This window comes from Thamnophis elegans, chromosome 5 (assembly GCF_009769535.1).
Source record: "Thamnophis elegans isolate rThaEle1 chromosome 5, rThaEle1.pri, whole genome shotgun sequence".
In the NCBI taxonomy this organism is placed as follows: Eukaryota; Metazoa; Chordata; class Lepidosauria; order Squamata; family Colubridae; genus Thamnophis; species Thamnophis elegans.
In genome coordinates this window covers 94,082,692-94,098,110 of record NC_045545.1, presented here as the reverse complement: position 1 = coordinate 94,098,110, position 15,419 = coordinate 94,082,692, and the positions used below count along the sequence as shown (strand labels likewise).

The following is a 15,419-nucleotide window of genomic DNA, read 5'->3' as shown; positions in this document are numbered from 1 at the left end:
CTTTGAAACGGAGATGAGCACCGCCCCCTAGAGTCGGGAACGACTAGCACATATGTGCGAGGGGAACCTTTGCCTTTGTCTGCCCTAATGACCGGCTGGGTGGGCGTGGCCAGGGTGTGTGACAGGCAGCACTTGGCCTCCTGCACTCCCCTGGGAAGAAAAACAGGTCATGGGGTGGGGCGTTGCTGCCCTGTGCCCTGTTTTAAGCCTAGGAGGCCTCCCTGCACTTACCTGGGAGTCAAAATGGGATGCATGGAGACTCCTGGAAGAGGAGGGGAGGGGAGAGATCAGCCTGCAATGTAACAACCGGTTCACCCAAACCGGCCCGAACCAGCTGAATCCCACCACTATTCCCCACCCCTGAGTTAGAGTGCTGACTCATGCATGATGCAATCTACACTTGGATTGGTTGCTGTGGGTATAAAGGGGCGGGGTTCCCTTTTTCCCCACCTTTTTTCTTCTGTGTGTTCTGTGTAGCTGAAGTTGGAGTCCATAAATCATAGATGAGAATAAATCCCTTTTTAAAGAGAAAAGGATGTTACCCAGGGGTGGGTTTCTTGCCCCGTTCCAACCGGTTCGGTTGGAATGGGGCCGGCGGCGTCCTCGTGCACGCGCGCAGTGCACGCATGCGTACTAGCGTCTGTGCGATGCTCCAGCTGCTCCTGGAGGATCACGCAGGCGCTGTATGCGTCCTGCGCATGCGTGGAAGCGCAGAACTCGTCAAAACCGGGTAAGGAGCGCGGGCGGGCGGGTGGGCCCTTCACCGTTCCTGGAAGTTACTTACTTCAGGGTTCGCCGACCAACCAGTTTGCAGGGACCGCCGCGAACCGGTTGAAACCCACCCCTGATGTTACCCCACTCGGTTTCAGCATGCACACACTAGAACTTCTTAGTGTCATTGCTTGTTGCCCTGATACATTTCGAAATGTTTAATTGGATCAAATTGGTTGCTAATTCTATACTACACTTTTATGGCTGCGTATTCTGGTGTAGAAACTACCAGAATTTATATAGACTTAACTTAACCCACTCAAATTATGTTGGTGACGCCATGATAACCATTTTTACAATACTATCCCGCATCAATTAAATTTGTAATTCCAATGTATTGAATTCACAAATCATCATCAATCACAATTACATTAGTTGTCCTCGACTTACAACCACAATTGACCTCGGTTGCTAAGACAGTTGCTAACTAAGACAGTTGTTAAGGGAGTTTTGTGCCATTGTATCATCGTTTTGCTACGGTTGTTAAGTAAATCCCTGAATTTGTTAAGTTAGTAACACGGTTGTTAAGTAAATCCGGCTTACCGATTGAGATCGCTTGTCAGAAGATCGCAAAAGGTGATCATGTGATCCCAGAACCCTGCAATGGTCATAAATATGAACCAGTTGCCAAGCGTCTGAATTTTTTTTTTTTTTTAATAAATGTTTTTTAATTTTAGTTTAAAACAGGTACACATCTTTCTTTACATCTGTAGAAAATGTATCCATCAATTACAGATAAGTTTTGGTACATCTCCTCCACAGTCAGCCAATATAACTCATATTAACTAAAACATTATTATATATCCATTTTCATTTAACTGTAATTATTATTTAGAAATATTGATGAAAGAAATAATCTTGAACAATCCCTGCCCACACCGGTGGGAGAGGAAAAAATCAAAAAAAGAAAAAAAGAAAAAAAAGAAAGGACAGATAAAAAATAAAAATGAAAATGAAAAATAAAAAATAAAAATAATATAAAAATAGACAAAAACGACAAGAGACAAGGCAGGAAAACAAAACAAAACACAGGTGTCTATCATGAGAAAAAAAAGAAGTATATCAACTGGTTACAACATGCTTTGGTGCTTCTCTTCCATTAACTCATATTAATTCAAATATCTTAACTCGAATATTTACCATATCAACATCATTATACCTCCAGTTTTAATTACCTATGGTTATTTAAACATCCTTCATCCTTAGCTATGCATTACATAATTAATCCATAACACATGCTGACAATTCATTTACTTATTTGTAAAATCCTCTATTATCATCAAATCCTCATATCCTATTTTAGCTGGACATACATAATATTTAATTATATCATATATCATAACATTTTCCCAGTGTTGATTAACATTTAATTGTATGTATTTTATTTAGTTTTTTAATAGTGATAATTATTGTAGTTAATACTCTTTATGTATAATCTTCCAATTGTTAGTTGTCATATCAACTCCACATTATATACATTACTATCAATATCAATTATTATTCAACTATATCTGTTACAAGAAAAAGCAATTAGGTTTAACTAGTTTTCAATTGTATTCTTCAATCTATCAGCCAGTTCCAAATTATATATATTACTATCCATATCAGTCATTATTCAGCTATATCTATTACACATTAAGGTAATCAGATTTAGCTAGATTTTAAATTACGTTCTTCCATCTATCAGCCAGTGTCTCTCCAATAGCAAGATCTTCTCCAGCCAATTGCCACACGTTGGATAAATTTACCAAATGTTTTCATAAGCAAATCCAGACAAAGATATTTTGGCACCTTTGGACTCTGAATGTCAGTGATGAAATAATAATGTTGTCCTAGGCTTGCAAAATTTTCCAAATTAACTTTAATTCTCAAGGGTGGATTTTCCATTCCTCCTGCACTCTGTCTTTTTAAATGAGTCTTCTTTATAACTCCCCCCCCCCTCCTTTCTTCCTCTGAGATAGACCAGACACCATTTCTCACATTTTCCATTTGTATTTCAGGAACATTTAAACATTCAACGATCTCAGTTTTTGCTTCATATTTTAAAATCAGATGATCCAATTTTCTTTCCAGTCTTTGATAAGAATCAAAGGGTCCTCTGCATGCGGAAAAAAGTATCTGAAATGAAATCTTAGAGGTATTTTGGGACGCCATGATGTGTCGCAGTTAAAAATTGCAAGCTCTTTTTTTTTTTCCACAGACTTCTTAGTTTCTTACAGGCTGTGCAATCTTATCTGATCGTAAACAAAGCGAAGTAATAAAGTAATAAAAGTGTCGAATCGTGACAGACTAATTAGTAGAAAATAAATTTTACGATCCACTTAGGGAGATTCAGAGGGGGGAGGATGTCGAGGAGTTTCTTGAAGCATTTAAGAAGTAAAGTAACCACCAGCCATAAATCCATTAAAAAAGCCAATTCGCCGCTAAGTTTTCCTGTTCTTTGGTTTCAGTTATCTTAAGTTTTTAACGCGAACAGTCTCTCTTGGATAATAAAATCAGCTTACCAGATGACATCACTTCTACCATTCTTAGGGGCAACCTGCAGTTTCAGTTAGCACGCAGCTAATCCAAAAAGGAATTGGCACGAGGAGTTAATACCCCCCCCAGAGACTTGCGGGTGTCTCTGAGGTCCTGGGTCTCTCCTCACCTTCACTGTCGTCTACGGGACAGCTAGAGTTCAAAGAACCCGTCCAAAAATCCTTCGGTATAGAGGAATTTCAGGAGTAGCCTGAAACTCCATCTTCTCACTGCTAAGCCCCCAAGCGTCTGAATTTTTATCTCACGACCATGGGGATGCTGCAATGGTCGTTAAGTGTGAAAAACGGTCATAAGTCATTTTCTTCAGTCCTTGTAACTTTTTGAATGGTCACTAAAGAAACGGTTGCAAATTGAGGATTATCTGTATGATGGATTTGCATTTTGTGTTCCCAGATCAAAAGCTATTTCAGACCCATAATGAGAAATCAGCCCATTTATGAGTGTGACCTGTCAGTGCATGAGTTCATGACTTGGCAGAGACAGGGTAACAAGGTCAGCCAATGAATAGGCATAGCAACTAAATCAGCCAATGAGGGATGTTTGGAAACTGAAACAGTATTCGCTGGAGATAGCTAGGAGCCTGGGTGTGGCTTAGCTTAACTTCTGTACTAAAGCTCTGAGTCTGTGCTGGGCTCTAAACTAGTCTGCTGCTCTGAAACTGAAACTGTTCTCTCCTCTCCCTCTATTTGCTTGTATTTACTACCACGTTGGAAAACCTGCTTTTGGTATTGTATATTTACTTCATGTGTTCTATTATACATAAAGAGAAGTTAATGAATCCTGCTGGATCAGTTAGTTACCTGTGTGTGCTTTCTGAATGTGATTGCTGCCACAAACTCTGACATGACCATTGGTTCAGTGGTGGGATTTAAATAATTTAGCAACCGGTTCTCTGTCCTAATGACCAGATGGGTAGGTGGGGCTTGGTGGTCTTGTGACCGTGTGGGCGTGGCCAACTCAACGTCATCACGTCAATGGGCGCTTCGCCTTAGCTGTGACAATGTCATAAGGGTTAACCGGAGAGGCACTTTCTGTAAGCAGGACAATAAAGATGAGGCTAGAAACAACACCAGAATGTTTCCTTCCTGCCTTCCTTACAGGATTAGCCCTGTAAAGTGAGAAATAAACAAAAGGAGATTTCTTCCAAAAACCAATTCTCCGAACTGCTTATAGAAAGTTAACAACCAGTTCTCCCGAATAGGTGCGAACCAGCTGAATCCCACCACTGCATTGGATGTTCTCTAATGTTGTTAATCTAGAATTTCCTTCTACCACTTTACAACCAATGCATTTAAAAAAGCATAGCAGGGTTGCAAAAACTATGCACCCTTAAGCCTCCATGGAAAATCAGGTTTCTGTATACGGTCCAAAGGTCTTTGCAGGAATCAGCTGACATTTGAAGCCATCTGCTCCATCTCTTTAGAGCAGGGATCTCCAACCTTGGCAACTTTAAGACTTGTGGACTTCAACTCCCAGCCAGCAAATTCTGGGAGTTGAAGTCCACGAGCCTTAAACTTGCCAAGGTTGGAGATCCCTGCTTTAGAGCCAGGAAGCAGAATGTTTTTATCCAATGAGCCACGTCACAATTAGCAGAATAAGCAGTGTTTATTAAAAGCAGCCAAATTTAAAATCCTCTTACTTTTTCTTGAATGCAGGCAAAGTTGTGTATAATGTCATTGAGCTGCCCATTTGGTCTAGCAAGGCATCAGATTAGAAACTGGGAGACTGGGAATTCTAGCTGCAGCAAGACATGAAAACCGAACTTTGGGTCAATTGCCAGGAGACTGTGAATTCTAGTCCTGCCTTAGGCATGAATGTTGGCTGGTAACTTTGGGTCAATCACCAGGAGATGGTGAGTTCTAGTTCCACTTTAGGCATGAAAGCAGACTGGGTGACTTTGGGCAATCACTAGGTGACACTGAGTTCTAGTCCTGCCTTAGGCATGAAAACCAGTTGGGTGATTTTGGGCCAATCCCTCTGTCAGCCCAACCTGCCTCACAGAATTGTTGTTGTGGGGAAAATAGGAGGAGGAAGGTGTATTAGGCATGTTTGCCTCTTTGAATTATTTATAAACAATAAAGGCAGGGTGAAAAAAATCAAATTATCCAAGAAGAATACGTCAATTAATTTTGTCTTCAAGCAGAAGGCATATATACCTATACTAGCCGAATACCCATGCTTCACGATGAAACTATGTGATCGGGCAATTCAGTTCACTCCGGTTCAATCTGTTGGCTCAGTGATGGTCAGTGATTGAAACACATAAGGGAATATCGCTCCCACTGCCTTGAGTCTGGAAGCAGTTCCATAGGTGGAAGGCGTAGACATTTTGGTGAGGTACCGACGTTTAGTACTGTAAGGTGCCCCAGACCACTCCTGAGTGAAGGAGTGGAACATCTGCCAGTTTGAACTGAGGTAAAGGAATGTGAGGCAACTGGCAGTTGGAACAGAGTTCTTTTCAAGTGGGGAGGGGGAGTAGAACTCCTTAGCATCAGAGTGTGTTAATTATTGTATGAGAAATACTAATGATCGGATGGTCATTTCGAGAAATCCTTTCTTAGCAAGCATCTAGAACCCAACATACGTGCCAAATTTCAAGTTTGTAAGCTTTATGGTTCTGGAGATTTCATGACGAGTGAGTGGTATTTGGCTTTTTTATATATGTAGATTAGGATTAGTGGAGGAGGGAATGAGTGGAAATGGTGTTGAATTGAGAGATTCAATCTGAGTCGGTCCACAGGACCAGAAATTTTGTCTTCCTCTCTTCAGAAGTTCTCTGAAGATGGGCTCCAGCACAAGTCCAAAAGCTCAGAAGACAAAACCTCCGGTCTCAGTGAATGACCCAGATTGGATCATTATTCTGGGACAGGTAGATTCGCCTTCGTTTGTGAATTGAGAGAGTCTGTCAGGTTCAACAAGATCGCTTGAAAATGAAGTATTATCGTCAGTGATGCGGTCCTCCACAAAGGATGTTCTCGTCTGAGGTTGCTGGGGCCAAGTGACGCAAAATGTCACGGATAATAAAATGCCAACGATGCAAATGTCACGCAAGTTAATATGCACGCTTCTATGAAAATACGTCTCCTGTTTTGGACCTTTAAATCTGAGAGCCACAGCATTAACCCATTTCAGGGGTTAACACCATACAGTTGAGCCTCAGACCAACTGTCCCGTGGCTTCTTAATGCCCTAAGCCAGGGATGGCGAACCTTTTCGGCACCGAATGCTCAAACTGGAGCATGCATGCTCGCCGAAGTGCTAAAAACTTGAAGACCAGCTGACCGGCACATGCATGCCTTTTGGGGGGTCATTTGAGGGGTGTTTTCAGGCCATTTTGGGATTGTTTTGGGGCTATTTTTCAGGCCAAAGAAAACATCCATAAATGTCCGAAAACCAGCCTGAAAGTGGCCCAGAAACACCCCTGAAAATGGTCTGCTTTTCAGACATTTGTCAGGCTATTTTCAGGTTGCTTTCCAATGCTCCGGCCCCTGCAAAGACCAGCGGAAACCAGAAGAGCAGCTGGGGATGGCGCATGTGCCCACAGAGAGTGCTCTGTATGCCACCTCTGGCAAGCGTGTCATAGGTTTGCCATCACAGCCTTAAGCCAAAACAACATCAAGTGAACACTTAACAAGCTTAACATATTGCACAATTACTACTAGTTATCGATCGGATTCAACATGTTGTGTGAACCCAGCCCAGCGGTGGGTTCCGGGTCAGTATGGACGTACCGGTGCCTGCCAGAAGCAGCAACCACCATACCAGAGCAGTGCTTTGGAAGGCCCGCCCACCCTCGTTTCTTACCTGTATTTGAGCCAAGAGGGCCATTTGCGCACGCATGCGCAGCATACAGCACCTGTGCGACAATCTGCCAAGCATGGGTGCGCATTCATGCGCACTATGCATGCCCATGGTGGACGCCCAGCCCCATCGCAGTATACAGGTTGCAACAAGATCCGGAACCCACCACTGACCCAGCGCCATATCTAGTCGTAACATAGCAAGCTAATCTAATAAAGGCACAATTTTCAGCCTGGACATGTTTGCATGTGAGGCTCTTTTTCATAATGCAAACATTGCATTGGATCAGATTAACATGTGGGTTTCGCGCGAGTGCTTTTGCTCCTTGAAAAAACCAGGGTCTGTTGCGTATTTCTGAAAAGCACCTTGTTGGTTGCCTCTCAGGGTATTACAGAAAGTCCTCGGCCACAGTGGAGCCCAGCATTTCCCTTGCTAAGCAAGACGGTTGTTAAGTGAGCGGTGTGCCATTTTTTTTTGCCTTTGTAACTTCAAAAGGTCCCTAAACAGATGGTTGTAGGTCGAGGACTACCTGTATCCAATTGAGTTCACACTGTGTCACCCCCATCTCCCTGTTTCTCCACTCTTCCTGCCTGCTTTCGCCGCAGTAGGATAAAAGGAAGGGAGGGAGGGAGGGAGGGAGGGAAAGGAAACACAGAGAGAGAGAGAGAGAGAGAGAGAGAGAAGGAAAGAAAAAAGGAAAGAACTTACACTCCCCAGAATTCCTGCAGGGGGAGAGCTTTTAAAATTAGGCCACAGTCTAGGAATTGTCCATGCTGCAATGGTTCAACCACAAGGGTCAATTAATTACCCCCGAGCCATCGTCAGAATTGTCACAGGTGGCATTTACATCAGATTTGGAATGGGTTCACTGTCCTTCATTATTCCAAGCCCTGCTGTAGCACACACAGAATCCTGCAGCTTTCGTAGGATTCTTTCTTAAAATATAAACACCAGCCCCAGGTGCTCCCTTTCTCTCTGTTTTCCCACGTTAACAAACTCTTTTGGCTCAAAATTATTGCATGCAGTGGTTGTTTTGTTAACACAAACTGGATCACAAGGAAAGGGAGGGTTGAAAGAACTCTTTTGAGGATCGCAATCCTCCTTAGATCCCCGTTGCAACCTAATTCCACATCTCTCTCTTTTTTTTTGAAGAATAATTGGACATCAGCTCAGCGGCTAAGACGCTGAGCTTGTCGATCAGAAAGGTCGGCAGTTTGGCGGTTCGAATCCCTAGTGCCGCGTAATTGAGTGAGCGCTTGTTACTTGTCCCAGCTTCTGCCAACCTAGCAGTTTGAAAAATAAATTGTAAAAATGCAAGTAGAAAAATAGGAACCACCTTTGGTAGGAAGGTAACAGCATTCCTTGCACCTTTGGCATAGCAATAGCAGTTAGACTTATATACCGCTTCATAGGGCTTTCAGCCCTCTCTAAGCGGTTTACAGAGTCAGCATATCGCCCCCACACTCTGGGTCCTCATTTCACCCACCTCGGAAGGATGGAAGGCTGAGTCAACCTTGAGCCGGTGAGATTTGAACAGCCGAACTGCAGATAACAGTCAGCTGAAGTGGCCTGCAGTACTGCACCCTAACCACTGCGCCACCTCGGCCGCATGACCACGGAGATGTCTTCGGACAGCACTGGCTGTTCAGCTTTGAAGCACCCCCTAGAGTCAGGAACGACTAGCACATATATGCGTGGGGAACCTTTACCTTTATCCTTGACTTACAACTATTTTTTTCGTGATTGCTTAGTTTCAAGGGCACTGGAAAAAAAGTGACATGACCAGGTTTCACACTTACAACCGTTGCAGCATCCCCAGGGTCACACGATCAAAATGTCTGCCTCTTGGCAGCTGTCTCATATCTATGACGGTTGCAGTCTCCCATGCTCACCTGATCCCCTTTTGGCGACCTTCCGACAAGCAAAGGCGATGGGGAAGCCAGCTTCACCTAACAACCGTGTTACTAACTTAACAACTTAAGTGAGCCACTTAGCCACGATGGCAAGAAAGGTCGTAAAATGAGGCAAAAACTCACTTAACAACTTTCTCCCTTTAGCAACAAAAAAGCTGGGCTTGATTTTGGTCGTACTTTGAGGACTGCCAGTATCTAATGGAACATCTACTTGCTATCTGTTCCATGAAACAGCCATAAAACATTTTGAAACTGTTAGGTAAGCTCCCCGTTGGGAGAGCAAGTACATTCAGCGACGCATTGTGAGAGTTGTGTTGGAGAACACACAAACCAGCATGCAGAGACACTGCAGTTTCAGTAGGCTTTTGCTTTCGTGGAAATAGAGGTATCAGAGTCCATCAAACAGTCTAAGTCATACACGGATAAGACAGTCAGTCATCAACATCTTTCAGTTAAGGGATAATCCAAATAACTTAGTCCAGTATCATATAAACAGTTCAGTACTCAAAGTTTGCTAGCAGTTGCAAAACTTACAATAGCTCATGGCACTTTCTAACAGCCAGCTTCCAAAACACTCAGATCAGATCAGCCCAGCATCTAACAAACCAAGAACTAACAATCGTTCTGGCTCCCTCTTATGGTCGATTGAGGAAAACAGCAACCAATCACATTTTACAGTATGATGTAAAGAAATAGGTACAACATTGTTACATGATTTATATATGCCAACCCAACCGTTAGAATTATATTCCTAACAGAAACTCTCTGCCAAATCCTCCTATAGACTCCCTCAGTGGTTCTCAAGCCAGTTGTTGGCGTCGATGAGATGCTGGATTATTATTTTTTATAATAAAAATGCAATGGAAGTTAAATTACCAGCGTAAAAGATGTAATGATTGTGCTGTGAATGCCGATTCGAATTGTCGCCTTCGCCTTTTCCGTCTCTCTTTCCCTCTTTCTCTTGAGGTTTCCGTCGTTACGACCACATAAACAGCGAGGCTGTTATTAATGTAGTCAGCATCCCGCCTGCAGGGATATTATAGGTGAATTGTGCCACATTTGCACATGATTTAAAACAGGACCAGCTTTTCCAAATGATATCAGAGGGAGGGAGGGAAATAGCCACCATGGACTTCTCTGTTTTCTTTTTTCCAACGGAGTAAAATTAAAATACTGATGGAGATAACAATGAAACATAGGATAATGAAACTCAAACAAAGCCGCAGTATATTTTTTTGACAATTGCTTTTTGACATTCCCAATGGTTTTTCTCTCTCTGCATAAAGGGGTAGCTCAAATTTTATTCCATCGGATGTATTTTATTCGTTAAATTTATTTCTCGCCCTGGGGCTACTCTAGGCGGCTTAGGACAATTAAAAAAATGGAGAAATGGAAAGAAGGCTCAACGTTAACAGCAGTGGAACGATAGAATAAACAAGTAACCAAGAATACGACAAGAATAGAGTGTTGTGAGAATGGGAGATGGGCGAGGATGGAAGCAGGGAGCAAGGGGGAAAGTGATGTGATGTCTCCTGTCAATCTAATTGCCACCTCCAAATCTGGTAGTGCCCCCCCAAAAAAACATTCTCTTTTCTGGGGTCCTTGCTACTCTCTGAGTTTGGTTTTCTTGCAGACGTTTCATGATCAGTCTAGGTAACATCATTAGTGCTAGAAAACATTGGGATTGGAGGAGGGAGAGGAAGGAAGGAAGGAAGGAAGGAAGGAAGGAAGGAAGGAAGGAAGGAAGGAAGGAAGGAAGGAAGGAAGGAAGGAAGGAAGGAAATGTGGGGTCCTTGGTGCTCACTGACTTGGATGTTTTCTTGCAAATACATAACATCATTAGGACCAGAAGGAAGTGAGGTTGTGGAGAGGAGGAGGAGGAGGAGGAGGAGGAAGACTGTGGGGTCCTTGGTGTTATCTAAATGTGGTAGTTTTCTTGCAGATGTTTTATTAGCAAGCTAGGTAACACATCAGTGCTAGAAGGGAGCAGGGAGATGCAGAAAGGAGGATAACTGTGGGGTCCTTTGTGCTCTCTTGATTTTGGTGGGTTTTTTTTGCAGATATTTCATTTCCAAACTAGGTAACACCCATCAGTGCACTGATGATATTAACTAGTTGGGCAGTGAAACGTCTGCAAGAAAAATATCAAGCTCAGAGACCATCAAGGACCTCACAGTTCAACCCTGAGCTACAAATATTCTATACATTCCCTTTTTTAATGGCACCATCCTGTTGCGAACATTGATGTATGCTTTTGAATGACATCTATTATATTGATAATAACAACTGGTCCTTGGGAACTATTTAATAGGTAGCTACAGGTAGCCCTCCACTTTCAACTGGTCATTTGAAGTTACAATTTTGTCACATGATCAAATTGTTGGAAGAAATGCTCTGGGTTCAACTCCAAGTGGGAAAAAAGACACTGGAAACATGGAGCCTGCTTGGAAAGATGGTTTAATGGTGGACAGGATCACATGGCTTGAGCTCCTGAACAGAAAAGGTGGATCATCTGTTTCCAGATGTTGGGGGAAGAAGAGAGCAAGATGCTGAAAGTTCCTGGCTTTATACTCTGTTCGACCCCACCTCTCTGTTTCCTGTTCCTGTGTAAGAAATGTATTCTGATTGGTTGTCAGACTCCCATGAGGCCATACTCTGTAAGCTGTGTTTTGAGTCCAAGTTTGGTTGAGTTCCCAGATGCCATGTGGTGAGTTTCTGTGGAAGGCTAACGCTGTTACCTTCCCACCAAAGATGGTCCCTATTTTTCTGCTGCATTTTTACATGCTTTCGAATTGCTAGGTTGGCAGAAGCTGGGACGAGTAGCAGGAGCTCACTCCGTTATGCGGCACTAGGGATTCGAACCGACCTTTCTGATCGACAAGCTCAGCGTCTTAACCAATGAGCCACCCCGTCCCCTATTATATATAATACATACCGTATTTTTCAGAGTATAAGACACACTGGAGTATAAGACGCACCAAGATTTTGAAGAGGCAAATTTTTAAAAAAGTTTTTGCGCTCTTCAGACCCCCCCAAAACAGCCCGTTTTTGTCCAAAAAAAAGGGCATGCCTAGCCTTTAGGAGGCTTATAAAGTGCTCCTGGGAGCTGTGGGGGCAAAAACGAGCTCATTTTTGCTCATTTTAGCCCTCCCCAGCCCCCAGGAGCACTCTGGAAGCCTCCTAAAGGCTATGCATGGCCATTTTTGCAAAGCGGGCAGGGTTTTGGGAGGCCAAAAATGCTACTCTACTTCCCCTTCCTTTCTCCTTCTCCTCTCTCTACATTCCACTCCTCCTTATCCTCCTCATCTTCCCCCCTCACCCTCTCTGCTATCCCTCTCTTCCCATCTTTCTTCTCTCTTCTGTTTCCCACTCTTCCTCTCCTTGGTGTCTTTCCGCTTCTGAGCAAACTCCAATCTATGTTGATGGTATTTATGCTTCCATATCAATATACTTAACATATCTTAGTTTTAAAGAAAAAATAAGAGAAGACAGTATACATGTGCAATCATATTACATTAAAATCTAACACCCCTCGTCAAGCCTAATATTCATCCCCCCCTCCCCCCCAACCACCCCCCCCAGTCTTCCCTCCCCCGACTTCCCAGAACCCATACACGGTATAAATCTTTAACAAAAACAGTCTAAAATATATTGGAAAAAAGAATAGAAAATTGATAACATCTTTACATTGAACTTAGCTCCTCCTTGCTAGGCTAGCTTTAAACAATTTATATCATTCCTGATCTTAATCATAAGCTATCTGGAATTTCTTAGTCCCATATTTAATTTGTATATAATCAATCCATTTTTTCCAGTCTAGTTTATATCTCTCGTTTGAGTGGTCCTTAAGATATGCAAAGGCCAAAAATGCTGTGTTCAGTGTATCTTATCATCTTTTTTGAGGGGGAAAGGGTGTGTCTTATACACCGAAAAATAGAGTAATAGCTGCCTGTAAAATCCACATTTCAAATGCTTCTAGTTCCTTCAAGTGGTTTTCTGCCAGAGACCAACTCTCCACTCTGTAGAGCAGGGATAGAGAAGGTGTAACATAAAGATGGGGAAGGTTCCAATGCTGAGTTTCCCTCCTTGATGGCTCCTTTGATCTTCTCCAGGTGCCCTGTTCCTGGCTGTGTTGGACTCGGACACATCAGTGGCAAATACGCCTCCCATCGCAGTGCCTCAGGTTGTCCCCTTGCAGCCCGGCGGCAGAAGGAAGGGTCTCTCAACGGCTCCACCTTTTCATGGAAGTCGCTCAAGAACGAGGGACCGACCTGCCCGACTCCGGGCTGTGATGGTTCAGGTCACGCCAACGGAAGCTTCCTCACTCACAGAAGGTAAAGGTCTAGCATCCGGCATGAAACTTTTCTCTGTTGTTAGGAGAAATGTCCTTCTGGGCTCAGTTCCAAGTGGGGAGGAAGAGACGGGAAACACGGCAGCTGCTTAGAAAGATGGTTTTTAATGGTGGACAGGATCACGTGGTTTGAGGTCCTGGGGCAAATAGGAAAGAGATGCTGAGAGTGCCCTGGTTTTATGCCCTCTCTGGGCCCCACCTTAGAGCTTCCTGTTCCTGTGTGTTCCGATTGGTTGTCAGACTCCCATGGGGCCACGCAGGGGCCACTCTCTAAGCTCTGTTTTGAGTCCAAGTTTGGTTGAGTTCCCAGATGCCATGTGGTGAGTTTCTGTCGAAGGCTAATCCTACTTTTGTTATGTAAAGTAGCAATAGCAGTTAGACTTATATACCGCTTCATAGGGCTTTCAGCCTCTCTAAGCGGTTTACAGAGTCAGCATATCGCCCCCAACAACAATCCGGGTCCTCATTTTACCCACCTCGGAAGGATGGAAGGCTGAGTCAACCCTGAGCCGGTGAGATTTGAACAGCCGAACTGCCGAACTGCAGTCAGCTGAAGTAGCCTGCAGTGCTGCATTTAACCACCGCGCCACCTCGGCTCTAGCTAAACTAGCTTAGGAGCCTCTAATGGTCCGTTGAGAAAGGTGGGGGCTGTTAAGAGTGAGGTTTGTTTCCTGCCTAAAAACACGCTTCTCCATTTCTGATCCAGGGAAATGTAACATTCTGCCTTTTCAATATTTCCCAGGATATTTCATTTTTCTCGGAGAGCCGCGGGTACTAACTTCCTACAACATTTTGGCCGCTTGGCCATCAGCCCACCTTTGCTGCATCCCTCATGGTCACGTAACCATGATTTTTCAGCCGTTACTTCCCAAAACAACCCATTGGCTAAAGTGGGTTAATTTAATGATCACCGTGTGTTGTAAAAATCAAATCCCGAAAGCACATACAGATAACTGACTCAGCAGAATTCATTAACTTCCTTATATACATAATAACACACGAATAAATGTACAATACCAACAGCAGATTCTTCCAACGTGGCAGAGAGGCGAGATTGTAAGCCGGTTCAAACACAGGGTCCTGTATCCCAAGTTGACCCTTATTCTTTAGCTGTTCCCTTCGTCTGGCAACTCTGTGCATGCGCACACTGGGAATAGGCTCCAGCTGTTCTTCTGCCTCACTGATGTCCAACTCCGAAGGCAGCTGATAACTGGCATACGGCCCTGGCCCCCTCTCTGCCTCCAACACGGAGCCCTCCTCAGAGCCTCCCCCAGACTTCAGGACTGGCCCATCTTCCTCCCCAACCTCCTCACTGTCCGAATCTGCTGCCAGCTCCCCTGGCAGGCCACAACAGCCGGCTGCTGACAAGTGAAATCAATGGAAGAAGCCAGATTCACTGAACAACTGCAGTGATTTGCTTAACAAACGGTGGCAAAAAAAGGTTGTAAAATTAGGCGTGACTCACTTAACTCCCCCCCTTGCTTAGCAATGGAAATTTGGGTTCACAATTGTGGTTGTGTTAAGTCAAGGATGATACTTTACAATGGAATACAGGTAGTCCTCTACTTACGACCACAATGGAGCCCAAAATTTCTATTGTTTATTATTTCTTTTTTCTCTTTGCTTTGTACGCCGCCCAGAGTCCTCCGGGATTGGGCGGCCTATAAATTTTTGCAAATAAATTTTGCAAATAAAACATTTGTTAAGTGAGTTTTGCCCCATTTTACGACCTTTTTTGCTACAGTTGTTAAGTGAATCACTGCAGTTGGTAAGTTAGCCACCTGGTTGTTAAGGGAACCTGGCTTCCCCCATTGCTTGTCAGAAGGTCGGAAAAGGGGATCGAATGACCTTGGGACACAGCAACGGTCATAAATACGAACCCAATTGTGATCCCATGATCATGGCGATGCTGCAGAGGTCGTAACTCTGAAAAATGATCATAAAATCAGATTTTTCAGTGCCGTTGTAACTTTGAACAGTCACTAAATGTACTGTTGTAAGTCGAGGACTATCCGTATAGCAGGTTCCAGAAGCCAAGTTTAGGAG

The 15,419-nt window shown here is 43.7% G+C and overlaps 1 protein-coding gene across 1 annotated transcript in view; it reads left to right on the top strand.

The window, feature by feature from the left end:
- Positions 1–15,419, top strand: part of MYT1 (myelin transcription factor 1) — a 113,044-nt gene that overhangs the window by 86,534 nt on the left and 11,091 nt on the right. Inside the window, exon 19 of the mRNA XM_032218623.1 lies at positions 13,135–13,356. Within this exon, the coding sequence (XP_032074514.1) occupies positions 13,135–13,356 (222 nt within the window). The remainder of the gene's footprint in view (positions 1–13,134; positions 13,357–15,419) is intronic.